Source organism: Dama dama, chromosome 23 (assembly GCF_033118175.1).
Source record: "Dama dama isolate Ldn47 chromosome 23, ASM3311817v1, whole genome shotgun sequence".
Lineage (NCBI taxonomy): Eukaryota > Metazoa > Chordata > Mammalia > Artiodactyla > Cervidae > Dama > Dama dama.
Genome location: NC_083703.1, coordinates 67,823,623 through 67,837,419, shown reverse-complemented (window position 1 = coordinate 67,837,419; position 13,797 = coordinate 67,823,623). Strand labels below are relative to the sequence as shown.

At 44.3% G+C, this 13,797-nt stretch overlaps 1 protein-coding gene and 1 pseudogene across 1 annotated transcript in view; both read right to left on the bottom strand.

The window, feature by feature from the left end:
- DHX35 (DEAH-box helicase 35) overlaps window positions 1-13,797 on the bottom strand; it is a 69,778-nt gene that overhangs the window by 30,019 nt on the left and 25,962 nt on the right. The window contains exons 6-11 of the mRNA XM_061127277.1: window positions 12,291-12,352; window positions 11,399-11,468; window positions 9,155-9,214; window positions 3,548-3,660; window positions 2,522-2,618; window positions 1,407-1,565 (exon numbers count right to left, since the gene is read on the bottom strand). Of these exons, the coding sequence (XP_060983260.1) occupies window positions 1,407-1,565; window positions 2,522-2,618; window positions 3,548-3,660; window positions 9,155-9,214; window positions 11,399-11,468; window positions 12,291-12,352 (561 nt within the window). The remainder of the gene's footprint in view (window positions 1-1,406; window positions 1,566-2,521; window positions 2,619-3,547; window positions 3,661-9,154; window positions 9,215-11,398; window positions 11,469-12,290; window positions 12,353-13,797) is intronic.
- On the bottom strand, window positions 13,601-13,696 carry LOC133045377 (small nucleolar RNA U3; annotated as a pseudogene).

Sequence of the window (13,797 nt, the reverse complement as noted above, 5' to 3'; positions counted from 1 at the left end):
AAACGCAATAGGGTAATACTCTAGTATTATGTAGTGTTCAATGTATACCTCATGTTATAATACATTAATAATGGAGCATGCTTACTTCAGGTTAGATGGCCAGGGAAAGCCTCTCTAAAAGATGATTTTAGGCTGAGACCTGAGTAACAAGCAGCAACCGGCCCTACAGAGATCCAGGCAGAGGAAGAAGAAACAGCCGATGCAGCCACAGACCAGGATAATTAAATAAAACATGAGGTTAGGAGGGACGCAGGGACCCGATCATGCATGGTCTCTGGGCCACAGGAGGGGTTTGCATTTTATTCCAAGGGCACTGAGCGCTGCCCCCAGAGGGTGTGAAGCAGCAGGAGACATACAGGTAGTATTTGGAACTTCTGTCGGGCACTTTTACATAGATCATTTTACAAAAACCTCCTACTATTTTTATGTAGCAGAGTTAGGATTTTATGCTATAAAACCATCCATCTAAAAGTTACTATTATTCATGTTTTATAGCTGAGAAAACCAGGCCTCGTGGTTGAGTAACTCATCCCAGTGCACAGGGTAACCCAGGTCTCCTGACTGGGTGGTGACGGTTCACGTTTGACTGGACAGACTTGAGCTGCTCCGTCCCAGTGGCCAGGCTGCCCTCTTAAAAGTGACCTGAAGTTGGGGGTGGATCCTCAGACCGGCCGTCCCTCACCTACTGTGGTCTCTGCCACCTGCTGATAAATAGCTACTCTAAGGCAACTCTGGGCCAGTTCTGTACCTTCCTCACTGGATGAAGGCTGAACAGAGCAGAACCCAGGGAGGTGACAGACAGGAAACAGACTGGCTGCCTACTGGCTGCTTTAAACCAGTGGTTCTCACAGCCCTTCCCCACCCCAACTTCAAGGCTAGGTATTTTTAAGCCACACCTTGAATTAACTGACTTAAATGGCTGAAAAACCATTTTACAGTAGCTAATCTACTGACAATCCTTTAAACCAAGATACTGTTGTGTGACAGGGAAAGAAAAGAAGCAAAGAGAAGTCACCTACTCTGATAATTACTAAACTTTCTGTGGGGCAGGCTGAGAAATCTTTGCAACTCATTATTGATTGTGTGCTTTTGTCCTTGTTTGTGTTTTTTTTTGGGGGGGGGGGGGGTTGCTATGCAGCTTGAGGGAAATTAGCTGCCCAACCAGGGACTGAACCCAGGCCCTCAGCAGTGGAAGAGTAGAGTACTAACCATTGGACTACTGGGAATTTCTTTCTGTATGCTTTTAGCTCGGCTACACAGAAATACAGACCTTAAGTTCTTTAAAATACCTTCCTATTTAGCATGTTCTACTTCAATGTAAAATAAACCTTTCCAGTAGAGAGCAAGGGGGCACCAACATGATTACAGACGGCTGCAAACACCCTTGGTTCCTGGGTTAATCTTACCTTTCTGACACTGCGTGACACCCTTTCAAACACTTTCATTTGCTCAAAGGAGGGCAGTCCCGCATACATGGGGAGAATCCGGAGGTGTCTCTTCATCCCAGTCCGACCTAGAGCTCGAGCCTGCTCGATCAGCATTGACACGACAGTTTCCACCTCTTCCTAAAATCATCAAAATGGGGACCAAAGAAATCGAGGTCAGACTGAAGCATGTCATTTTATCCTACTGCAAGAAAAATGTAGGATGGGGTCAAGACTATAAATGCGGTCAGATTTGTGACTGTCAGAGTCATCACTCCACACTGGGGTGGTATTTAATCAAATGCAACCGAACAACAGTGTCAACGGGGTGTAAAATCATGACTGTCCGATTAATTACTGAAATCCATAGTACCTGCAGTCAATAGAAGAATTCCTGATGCACCAAAATGACTATTTTACTGAGGTGTTTTTTTTTAATACACTGCAGCAAACAGTGTGGCATACACATGGACAAGTAAGTTGTGGCATACACATGGACAAGTTGTGGCATACAAAATCGCTGTAAGCCTGTCCTAGAAAAGATTACTGCACGATGGAAAATGCTTGACAGTGGAAATGATTACCACTAGAGGGTAGTTATGAAGAGAACTACAACCTTGAGTGAGCCTTTAGGCCTGTCTGGCTGTTTCTCCAGTGGTGTGCCAACCTGTTCCCTCCAGGGTGAGCTGCAAAGGTGTCACTGGGAAAAAGGTGCAGCAGCGACACAGAGGCACAACATGCACCTCATGCAGGACTCAGTCTGGTATCGAAACGGCCCACTGGCTTAGCTCCCTGATTTACTCTGCAGTTAGCTGATAAATTTTAAATGTCTGGCAGACGGAACAGGCAGGAGCTAATGATTCTCTGGCAACTGAGTCAACAGATGAATGACATCAAACTGAACAATTTTTTTATGCAATCAAGTAACCACAAAGACAAAACATGAGATCGATGGCTAAGTAAAGTAATAGGCTTCTACATACATTTTGGTGCTGCTTTTTTAAAGATTTTTTTTTCTTTAATTTTTATTGTAGTGTAGTTCCATTTGGTACTTAATATGTCTGTTCGCCAGAGGAAAAAAGGTTCAATGGAATTACCTGACCAGTGAGAAATGCTAGTATGTCTCCATCTCCCTCAGTCTGGTGAATTTTCAGCACGGTTTCTACGGTTGATTTGATGTAATCTGGAACAGGACTGAAAATATGTATGAGATAAATTCATCACCAGAATATGCTCATTATTTATAGATCAATTACCTTAGTAATCTGGCAGCAAAGCCTTGTGAAAGTTAGTTTGGGCCTGCCCAGCAAATAATCGGCATATGAATAATTAAAATAAACATTCTTTTTTTTTTAAATGCAGCATTCAAATACAATCCATAATCACATGTAAACTACTATTTTTGGCTTTATTTGCAGAGACAGAAAAGCAATAAAGCCCATGCAAACCAATGTCCTATCTTTAGCATGCAAAGATTCCCCAGCCAGGAAAATTGGGTCTCTTGTCCCAGTGCTAAATTCCACATTCTTTCCATTTCCCCTCCTGACCACCAGCAGCATGTCTGAGGGGAGCAGATGGAGCTCACGGGTGCCTGTCCCTCTAAAATGACTCAGAAGTCAGGCCCGTAACTCTCTGACTTTATCTGCCTCTGGCCCAGGCTCCTGGTCTTCCTCTGTCCAGTGACAAGGAGTAGGAATTAGGATGACCCTTTCCTATTCAAAGAGGCTCCTCCGGAAAATGTCAGCCAGGCCTTCCTGCTAAGATGTAGAGGGTTGAGAACCAAATGATTCAAATCACCAATACCACCCAAGCTGGTTATCTTGTAAAGCCCAGTTCAGACTGTTCTAGAGCCCTCCTCCCTACAACCTTGTTCTCATTTTGCTCTTTGCAGCTGAGCCAGGGACCACAGAGTCATGGAAACCCGCACATCTGGAGGGAGACTTAAAATCCTGCAGCGATACTGAGGGAGGGTTCCAGAACATCCCATCAGTGACAAAACATGCCCTTCCTCAGCAGCCTGGCGCACCGCCCTCAAAGCTGTAAGCAGACACAGCTGCTTCTCAGCCCACCAAACAGGCCTGGTTTTCCAGTCGCCCTCACTAAAAATGCAAGGACTGTCAAACCTCTGTAGATAAAAGATGTCCACTGGAAATGTTCGCCCTTCCACTGTAAGGATCACGCACGTATCCCTGGTTGGATCACTGGTGTCATTTTGATTAAAGAAATCCCGAAATTTCTAAAAGATATTTAAAAAAAAATTCTTCATCACTCAAATTAAAAAAAAAAAAAAGGTTCATAGTAACTCATGAAAAGAAAGAATATAAAACTGGCAGAGCAGGGGGTCAGGGATAGGGACTGGCTATATGTGATACAGACTAAGGATAACAAAATTATTCAGAGAATCACATTTTTATTCTTGTAACTTTGGGGAGTCACATTTCAATGACAGACCCTTTACTGAAGATTTGACAGAAATGATCAAGGTTAGATTTCCAAAGTGCATTCAGCTATGAACCTAAGTCAACACGCAGCAGAGGGATTACTGATCTTACCCCACCCGGCCCCTCCCCCATACTACATTTAACCACAGACTAGGTCAGAAGGTGTAACTCAAGTTAAAGGTGGATTACACCAGGCTGATGTGTACTTCTGATCTGGAAAGCACAGCTCTGACCACACAGGTGATCGCTGTATAAAGGAAACCTGTACATCTGTGAATGGCAGGGATGTTCCTGGCAGTGCAATCACTGATCTACAGGTCCTGTGTTTGCAGAACAGAGTCCTCTCCCTCTTTATATGCCCCTCAGGAGGCAGCACAACACTCTGTACGGGCAGATCAGCAATTATCCACTTCTCCCACACTCCCACAGGACCTCATTGAGAGAAGTGGCTCTTGGCAATTCCACCCAAACAGGTGGCCACGTCTTCTTCAGTGGCACTTGATCCCCAGGCCTGCGGTCTTTCGGGAGGCCGGTGGGAGAGCGCTTGACCTTCCCGGTCCCCTGAGGCCTGGCCACGCGCTGCTTCCTCCTCTCCTAGGAGGCCCAGCCATGGGATCACCAGGCCTGTCTTCTTTCCTTCCCAGGTATCTCCCCTAAACACGTCCACATCTTCTCCTGGAAACCAGGATCCCAGGGGTGCCCTGAGAACTTCAATCAAGTACAACATGAAAAGACTCGGAGGAGCACTTCTAGAAGAGTCGACTAGATTGAACTCCGAAATACCTGCATGCTACGCGTCAACCTCCAAGTCATGTCTGAGAAGAGTAAACACAGACATAAAAGAACAAGCCTCGGGCCAAAAGTACTGTGCTGTGCTATGAAGACCCAACAGCTCCACCCTTCTTTCAAGTAAATTCCCTGCAAGTGACTTCAGCCTTCCTGTGTCCCATGGTATGCAAAGCATGGGCAGGCTACAAGTGAAGCACAAACAAGGGAGAAGGCACTGCACCCCAGTCCCCCAAACAGTGAATAAGCCAGGGAGAAAGGTATGCAAAAAACCAATCATAACATAACCGAGCCTCAATGACCAGGTGACCAGAAAAGAGCTGTGAGTTACAATCAGGGGAGGAGGAAAGGGCCCGAAATGATGTGGGGTAGGGAGGGAGTTCTGGAGGTGGCAGGATCCCCTGGCTAAGCCTGAAAGGATGAGGAGGGCTATTACTGGTTGGGGAAGGAGAAAAGGCACACCCCTTCCAAGGATGACAGCAGAGACGTACAGACAAGAGAGTTACTCTTTTAAGAAATAAAACTCAGCATTAACTGAGAAGGCACAAGATTTTTGTCCTTAAGATCTTTATCTTTTATCTGTATTTGGAAGTATTAAACACATACACACAGAAAATTAAAGACTAGAAAGCAAATAAACATAGTGTCAACAGGGTCTGCAACTTGAGGCAGAATGAAGGACCAGCAGGAGTGAAATGAGTTCAACCCACCAGAAAAAGAAGAGTGAGAGTCAATTTTGAAAGCCAAGGATCACGCTGACACAGACACACATAAAAAGACTAGGAGGAAGAGGCTTGTCTATGACACGGACACAAATGACGTGGATGTCTGCGGGATCGCCTCCCCTGCTCACCTGTTTCCTTCTCTACTAGTGGCTCTGATCTGGCCCACAGGAGTGGACCCCCAGCAGCCATGCTAACATGACCTGCCCACCTTTGGCCCAGCAGAATGGTTCCATGTGGGTACCTGACTATAATGGACCCCAAATTCCTTCTCTAAGATTCTGGAAAGATAAAATTATTCTCTCTTCAAGCATCTGGAGTGTGACAAAAAAAACCATGGGACGGGTCAATGATCATGTTTTCTGCCAGCTGAATGGAAGCCAATAAAAGAAAAAAAAAAAAAAAACATGTGATACAATGGTCAATAAATACTTCATAATTATACTCAGTCACACTCTAATTAAGTGCTGGCTTAATTAGGTTGATATTAAGAAAGAGCTAAACCAATGAAGGTGACAAGTTGATCAGCCCCATCCAACTCTGCTGGCCTCTGTCTCCCAGTCGCAGTCACTGGGTGTCTTCCACTGCAGGTTGGGCCACCCAAGGCCCTGAGCAAAACCAGAGCAGGTGCCATCAATCCCTCCAGGCAGTGGAGTTAGGAATGAGTCTGCTGCCCACAGACTTAACAGCTGGGGGACAGGGGAGGCGTTGCGGCATCCCTGGGCCTCTAGGTGAAAATGCTACCTGAGTCACGCCCCCCCATTCACCACTCTCACACACTCCTCCTCTCTCGTCCACTTCAGCCCATTCCTTCCTCTTCTTCGCTTTCTTACTCTCACCTGGGAACTCACATTCCATATCCCACGGGCATCCACACCCACCCAGGTCTCCCCACATGCACATACACACACACAACTCACTCTTCACTTCCCAGGCCAGAAAGGGATGAAGAAATGAGTGACCCGAGTCCACTCAAGGCTCCGCTGAAAAGTTGCTGATGTCTGGCCACCCGTGCATCCTAGTACACCCAAGGCTGACACAACTCCTACATTCCACCCTCCCACCTAAAAAAATCACTCCCAGGAAGTGCATCACCATCAACTACGGCAGGCAGAATGGAAAGAAGCTATATTTTTCCATCTCCGTGCCACACTAAAGACAATGAAAGGCAACTGTAAGCAATAAATATTACTGATGATTCCAAAATTTACACGTTATAGATTTCAACCACAATAAAAACTATCGGGAGCAATTTTAAAAAGCGGGTGGTGTTAAAGGTAAGAGGTAAAATGGAGATGATGTTCTGGACAACTCAGCCATGGAAGAGGTAACAAGAGATGAGGTTAAAATAACATCCCAGCAGGGATTACAGGTGAAGGGCATAAGAATTCATTAAAAAGGGCAACAGAGAGCTTTAACCCCAAAGTTACAGTGGGCAGACCTAAGACATCAGACTCCTACACTGTGAGAAGGTCCAAGAAACCTGTCAGGTAGCATGCAGACCCCTCTCTCAGCCAGGCTGACTTTTTTCTCCCTCCAAGTTGTTCTGCATCCTGGAAGCCACATGGAGACCAGGAGCGAGGCCCTCTTCATCTCAGCTGGATTGCAGAACTGGCTTCCTGACTGTGATCGCCACAGCTGTTTGTGTCTCTTCTATACAGCACCAGCGTGATCTTTCTAGAACTCAAATATGGGACTTCCCTGGTGGTCCAATGGCTAAGAATCCACCTTTCAATGCACAGCATGGGGGTTCGATCCCTCGTCTAAGATCCCACTTGCCACAGAGCAACTAAGCCCACGCGCCACAACTACTGAAGTCTGCAGGCCCAGAGCCAGTGCTTCACAACAAGAGAAGCCACTGCAATGAGAAGCCCGCATACCACAACTCAACAGTAGCCACCGCTCACCATAACTAGAGAAAGCCTGCACGCAGCAACAAAGACCCAGCTCGGCCAAAACAAAACCCCACAAATGTGATCAAGTCACTGCCAAGCCGCACACACGCTAGGGCTGCTGCCCAGGTGGGAGGGTGAAGTTCACGTGGCCTGTGGGCCCCCCATCATCTGACCCCTCCCGGCCTCTCCCATCTGAATTTCCCATCCCTTTCCACGCAATCAAAATTCATTCAATACACAGTCCCTACTCTGTGTTGGACACTGTCTCAGATGAAAGGGATAAAGTAGAGTAAGACAGTCAAAGTCCCAGCCTTCACAGTGTTTACATTTTAGTGACGGGAGACATAGAATCAACAGACACCCAGATATGCACATGATGGTAGCCAGTGAGAAGGGCTAAACAGAAACAAGGAGGAGAGCGAGAGAATGAAGAGCGACAGGGGCTCGGCTGTAGACACTCGTCTGGGAAGGCTCTCTGGGTGCTAATACCTGACCAAGACTGGAAGAAAATGAGTACAAGGCCATGAGAACATCTGAAGCAAGAATGGTCTAAAAAGAGGGCTCCCCCCACCAAAAGCAGAAGCATGCTTAAGACCCCTCTGAGGAAAAGCAGGGTGAGGCTGGCGTGCAAGGAGCACTGCAGGAACTGAAAGCAGAAGTCGGAGGGGTGACTGGGGTGGGCGGACAGACCACCCCCCAGCAGGTGCTGCAAGCGAGATATGGCTCCCACCTTACACTTGACTCACAGCCCTTTGAACACACGTTTCACACCCCCATGGTTCTTTGCATGCCTAGGACTCCCTTCCCCACCACACCCCCGTGGTTCTTTGCATGCCTAGGACTCCCTTCCCCACCCCACAAAACTAGCAGACTTGTGTGCATCTTTCCAGCCTAGGTGGGATGTCTCTCCTCCGTGAAAGCTTCTGGACACCCTCCAGCTGGCTAGAGAGAAAGCACCCCGTCCCTGGCTGTCTCAGCACCTTGAACAAACTGAACTGCAAACACCTACTTATGTGTCTGCTTCCCTGGCCAGTCGGGGGGTGTATGAATCACCTGTAGCCAGCGCTGTGCTTCTGTGTGTGTGAGCTGTGTGCGTGTGGTCTGCATGTGCATATACAGCAAGTGGTCAAAATTATGTGTTGAGCTGAACTGCTGTCTGAACTAAAATATTAGTCATTAAGAGAGGAAAAATAAGGGGGAGGGGGCTGGGGGAGGGACAGGGTGGGAGGTTGGGGTTAGCAGATGTTAGCATTTATATATATAGAATGGATAAACAACAAGGTCCTACTGTTTAACACAGAGAACTATATACAGAATTCTGTAATAAACCATATGGAAAGGAATATTTTAAAAAACTGCATGTATATATATATACATATACACACACACACACACACACACACACGTATAGCAGAAATTAACACAATGCTGTAAATCAACTTATTTCAATAAAATTTTTTTTAAATAATGAAAACGAATGTACCCTTACCCATAAACAACTGTAACGTGAAAATTACTATATGTACAGGGAAAACTTTAATTGTATTCCCAAAATCTAAATATAAATGCTAAGGTCATAAATTCAAGAAGTATAACCTCCTACTGAAAAGAGTAATAAAAAGAAGCTGCCTGTGTGGGGGAAAATATAGCATGTAGAGAAACAAGACAATAGGTAATTATGAACTCAATTAATTACAGGCTATTTCCACCCACGAGCTGAAAAGGAACTTCCTCCGAGGACATGGAATCTAGGACATCAGATGGCCCCATGAGGAGGTCGGCCATCCTGCCAAAGATAAGCTCCAGCTGGAGGCAGCTTCCCAAGGACATGACCAACAATCCCCACGTTGACCAGGGACAGAGGGCGACAGTGGAAATGCTCCTACCTCTGCATCCAAAGTGGCTGAAGCCACAATCAGTCGAAGATCCCCTCTCTTCTTCTGAATCTAAAAAAGAAGGTGTGCAGAAAAACAATGATAACACTGTGACACAGATGAGATAATCTGATATCTGAAATTTATTACAAAATAATCCAGTGTGTGGAGGGGGGTGGGGGGATGGGGAGGAGCTTAAAGATGAAACAAGACTGACCACAAATTGGTAACTATTAAGCAACAGATGAAAGGGCAGTTCATTATACTAGTCTTTCTAACTGTGTGAGTAATAAAAAATTTCCAAAGCAAAAAATTAGAAAAGAAAAAAGAAAGTATAAATGAGCTTTAAGACACAAATTTGAATTTACCAAAAGTAAAACAATTTTTTTACTGACACCTGGGTCTCTGAATCGTCAGAATCTGTGTATATACAGTTAAAGTATGAAAAACCAAACAATAAATAACAACACCAAGACAGAAATATGGATAAAAGATATTAACAGTTATTCAAAGAAACAGATGATTAGTGGTCATAGGAGAAATGATCAAATAAATTATAGTAAAAAAATGTTAACAATGAGATTATTGTTTCATCCATCACACTGGCAACAATTTATTTTCAGTGCTGGCAAAGATTCAGTGAAATGGGCCCCCTTTTTATACCATTCCTGAGAAGGTAATAACAGAGTGGGATAATTCCTCACAAGTATCAAAAAGTTTAAATTTTGGCCAAGAAATAAATAATGAAAACAGCAGCAGCTAGCGTATAGTAAGCTATGTGCTATTCCAAGGTCTCTGCGTACAGTTGTGTAGTACGTGCACTGCACAAAGAGGCTGCTACTGCTGCTAAGTCTCTTCAGTCGTGTCCGACTCTGTGCTACCCTACCCCATAGACGGCAGCCCACCAGGCTCCCCCGTCTCTCAGATTCTCCAGGCAAGAACACTGGAGTGGGTTGCCATTTCCTTCTCCAATGCATGAAAGTGAAAAGTGCAAGTGAAGTCGCTTAGTCGTGTCCAACTCTTAGTGACCCCATGGACTGCAGCCTACCAGGCTCCTCCGTCCACGGGATTTTCCAGGCAAGAGTACTGGAGTGGGGTGCCATTGCCTTCTCCACACAAAGAGGCTAGGGGCCTCTAAAATCCAGCCCACCATCCCCTCACTCAGCTGCAGACATCCTCCCAAGGGAAAGGTATCTCACAGTCTATTCATGGCCCTGTGTCAGGCACCATCCTGAATATTTTGTATTGTCTAAGTTTCACAACAAATGATGTTATAGGGCAGACCTAAGAGAATGTTTAAAGGTTCTGCCCACTGCGGTAGCCACTAGCTGCATGTGGCCAGAGAATCCTTGAAATACAGCCAGTAGGACTAAAGAAATTAATTTTTTATTTTATTCTGTTTCAACTAATTTAAATCTAAAGTGGCCAGTGGCTTTTGGATAGGAAAATAAAGCAGCACAGAGAAAGAAAAACTTGGTATCAGCCCCATTTGAGCGATGAGCAAATTCAGCATTCAGAATTAAACCCAGGTAGTCAGACCCGGAGTCCAGGCTTTTAATCACCCTGCTCTAGACTCTGGGGACCAGAAATATCCCCAAAGAAAACAACCAGAAAATATAGGAAGGGAGAAGAGGATGGAAGTAAGGTTGAAACAAAACCGGCCATGGGTTGTAACTGTTGAAGCCAGGTTATGGGCACATGGGGGTCATTAAACCCTTCTCTCTACTCTGGGATATGCTTGAAATCTCTAATGAAAAGCAAAAGACAGAAAAGAAACAGATATCCAACAGATTTAACCACAAGGGTGCTTCCTGCAACATTATTTAAAATATTTCAAATCTGGAAGCCATATAAATGCCTAACTGTAATGGAGGCATCAAACACCTTATGGTAGAGACATGTGACTATATAGCCGTTAAAAATGTCTTCAGAGAATACTGAATGACAGAGGAAAATGATCCTTATGCAACGCTAAGAGAAGTATGCAAGATGCACGTGAGACAACAACCCAATCCCCACTGGGCCAAAACAGGTGCATGAGTACGCACATAAATAGACACACAAAGGAGAAAGCAGAGAAGCAAACATTCCAAAATTCTAACGGTGACTGTCTCTGCATGAGTAGGGTGATTGACAATTTTCATTTCTTTCCTCTGTATTTTGCTGAATTTTCTAAACTGCTACAATGTCTTTCCTGGTGAAACAACAAACAAGACAAAAACACAAAACCAGAAGTCTGGCAGTAAATCTATACACCTTTTTCAGCAGACCAATGGCAATGTCGGTGTACAAGGTCCTCTCGTGGGCTTCATCCAGCATGATGGCACTAGAATCAGAGGGACAATCTCAGTGGGCATCAAACCAACCACCGCATAAACCCATCCAGACATCAAAGGGACTGCTGGGGATTCAGCCCCCATTCGATCACCTTGCAGCAAAAAGTAACACCAAGTACCTCCTCTTTGACAAGGCAGTAACTCTAAAGCTAATAAAAATGGGCACTTCAACTTTTCTTAGTAAAGAAAATGCTGTTATTTATTGCTACTTTTAAAGTTTTACCACCAATGCTGGATCCCAACAGAATCTAATACATGATTTTAAATTTCAATATAACATATAGCCCCACAGAGCACATAAAAATTGAGATAAGGCCCAACCACCCAAAGACTAAAAATCTGAATAAAACAGCACAAAGAGGCACGTGGTCATGGCTATGCCACATGGGTACCAGGGAGTTAAATATGACATCCTTCCCCAGGATACACAGAGCCTGAGTGGGACCATTTTATACGATGAGCAACGGACAGAGACCCACAAGGAGACGGAAAATGTGAGTAATTGTTTGGACTCTGCACGTTACAGTCAACAAATCGCTGCCCAGTTCTGTGCTGTGCCTCTGCAGTCACCCTCCAGCAAGATAAAAACAAGTCAACAGATCATTCAAATAATTACAGGGATTTTAATGAGCCCAGTTTTGACTCTATATATTCTGAAAAGAACATCAGAGGTCGCAACAGCCAAAGGAAGGAGAGAAGCTTTGGGAAAGCTGAGTGTGGTCACGAATCCCAGCTATTAACACAACTGCTCCTCAATCTACTTGTGTATTTTTGAAACTGCAGGAAACTTATCACAGGAAAAATATACTTACCTGTATTTTGTTAATAATGGATCAACCATCATTTCCCTGACCAGCATTCCATCGGTCAGAAACTAAAACACAGAAACACAAAGGTTTAGAAATAATTCATTTACATTGTATATTCATGACTTTCCTTCAGAGTTCAAGTCCAACTAAACACATACAACCTCATCACCAGTGTCTGTACAAGACAAATCCCACTAAGGACTGTGAGAAAATACTCCCAAATTTTGGTTATCAAGCAACAGAATGGTTTCCAAACAAAATATTGAACACAGGACCCTCAGTAAGAGCTGGCAACTCTATTTGCAAATTTTACCTGCATTTGCTCTGTGAGTTTTGACTAAGCCCCATTTCCTCTGAGCCTGGACCACGGGTACTGCTATGAATAGACACTACAGACAAACCTGGGTCTGCCCAGGGGCATGCCCCTGAGTCAGAGATCACTCTTCCTACAATGTCCCGAGGACCATAAACTTGCAGCTCCTGAGGTGAATAACCACAACTTCAACTGATATTATTTTAGGAAGGCTGACTGGGGCTGTGGTTAGGAATACAAGCTATCACATCCGGCTGCTGGGTCAGATCTCCGCTCTTCCTCTTATTACCTGTGCAAACCCTGGGCAAGTTACTTACCCCCTCTGAGCCCAATTCCTCATTTGTAAAATGGAGAAAATAAAAGCATCTGTCTCACAGGGTTACTGTGAGAATTAAGTGGGAGAATTCAGTGCACATGTACAGGGCTTAGCAAGGGCCCCAGCACACAGAGAGAGCTCAAGAACGTCAATTATTAATATTATCATTAAGGATTAAGGAGTGTCTACGAATATGCTTTAGAAAAACACAGTTAACAACCAGATGCTGTTATTCTCACCCCAAAACAAATCAGTCTTTAACAAAGCTAAACATTTCCCTCACAGGCTACTCTTAGTATTTTTCCTTTTTGTTTCGTTTTTTAAAGCAGGGTGCATGTCCATCGTATTTTTCTTGGACCTGATACGAGCTGCCACACATACACATTGAAGTGCAGGTGAGAACGTGCCACCAATGACAGCCCATCAGTCGGGGGCTGAGTGCCTGGAAACCATTACCAAATGGAACACGAAACTTCTCATAAAAGACTCTCTAAAAAGAGTCATTTGATTATGCAAGTCACTAAAAGCTATCTAAAAATGAGCTAGTGTAAATGCCTTTGGTGGTATAGAAGAATAAATCCCTTACCTAGAAAAATGAATGTCAAAGGTAAGAAAATACAGAAATTTAGAAAACAAGGTCCACATTTTTACAAATCACTGCATTTAGATCATCTATTTTCAGTTCCTCTGCTGCAAACTGAGAGGTAACTGAGATTCTACACAATCAGAGAAACTTCTCTAGTAACGAACTATAGAAATGATCCCTGAAAGTATAGTCCTCGTAACTGAGATTCTAATAACGAATGTTTATTTCATCAAAGCATTTTCTTTTTTTTTAATTTAAACTTAAAATTTTTATTACTGAAGTATAGTTGATGTAC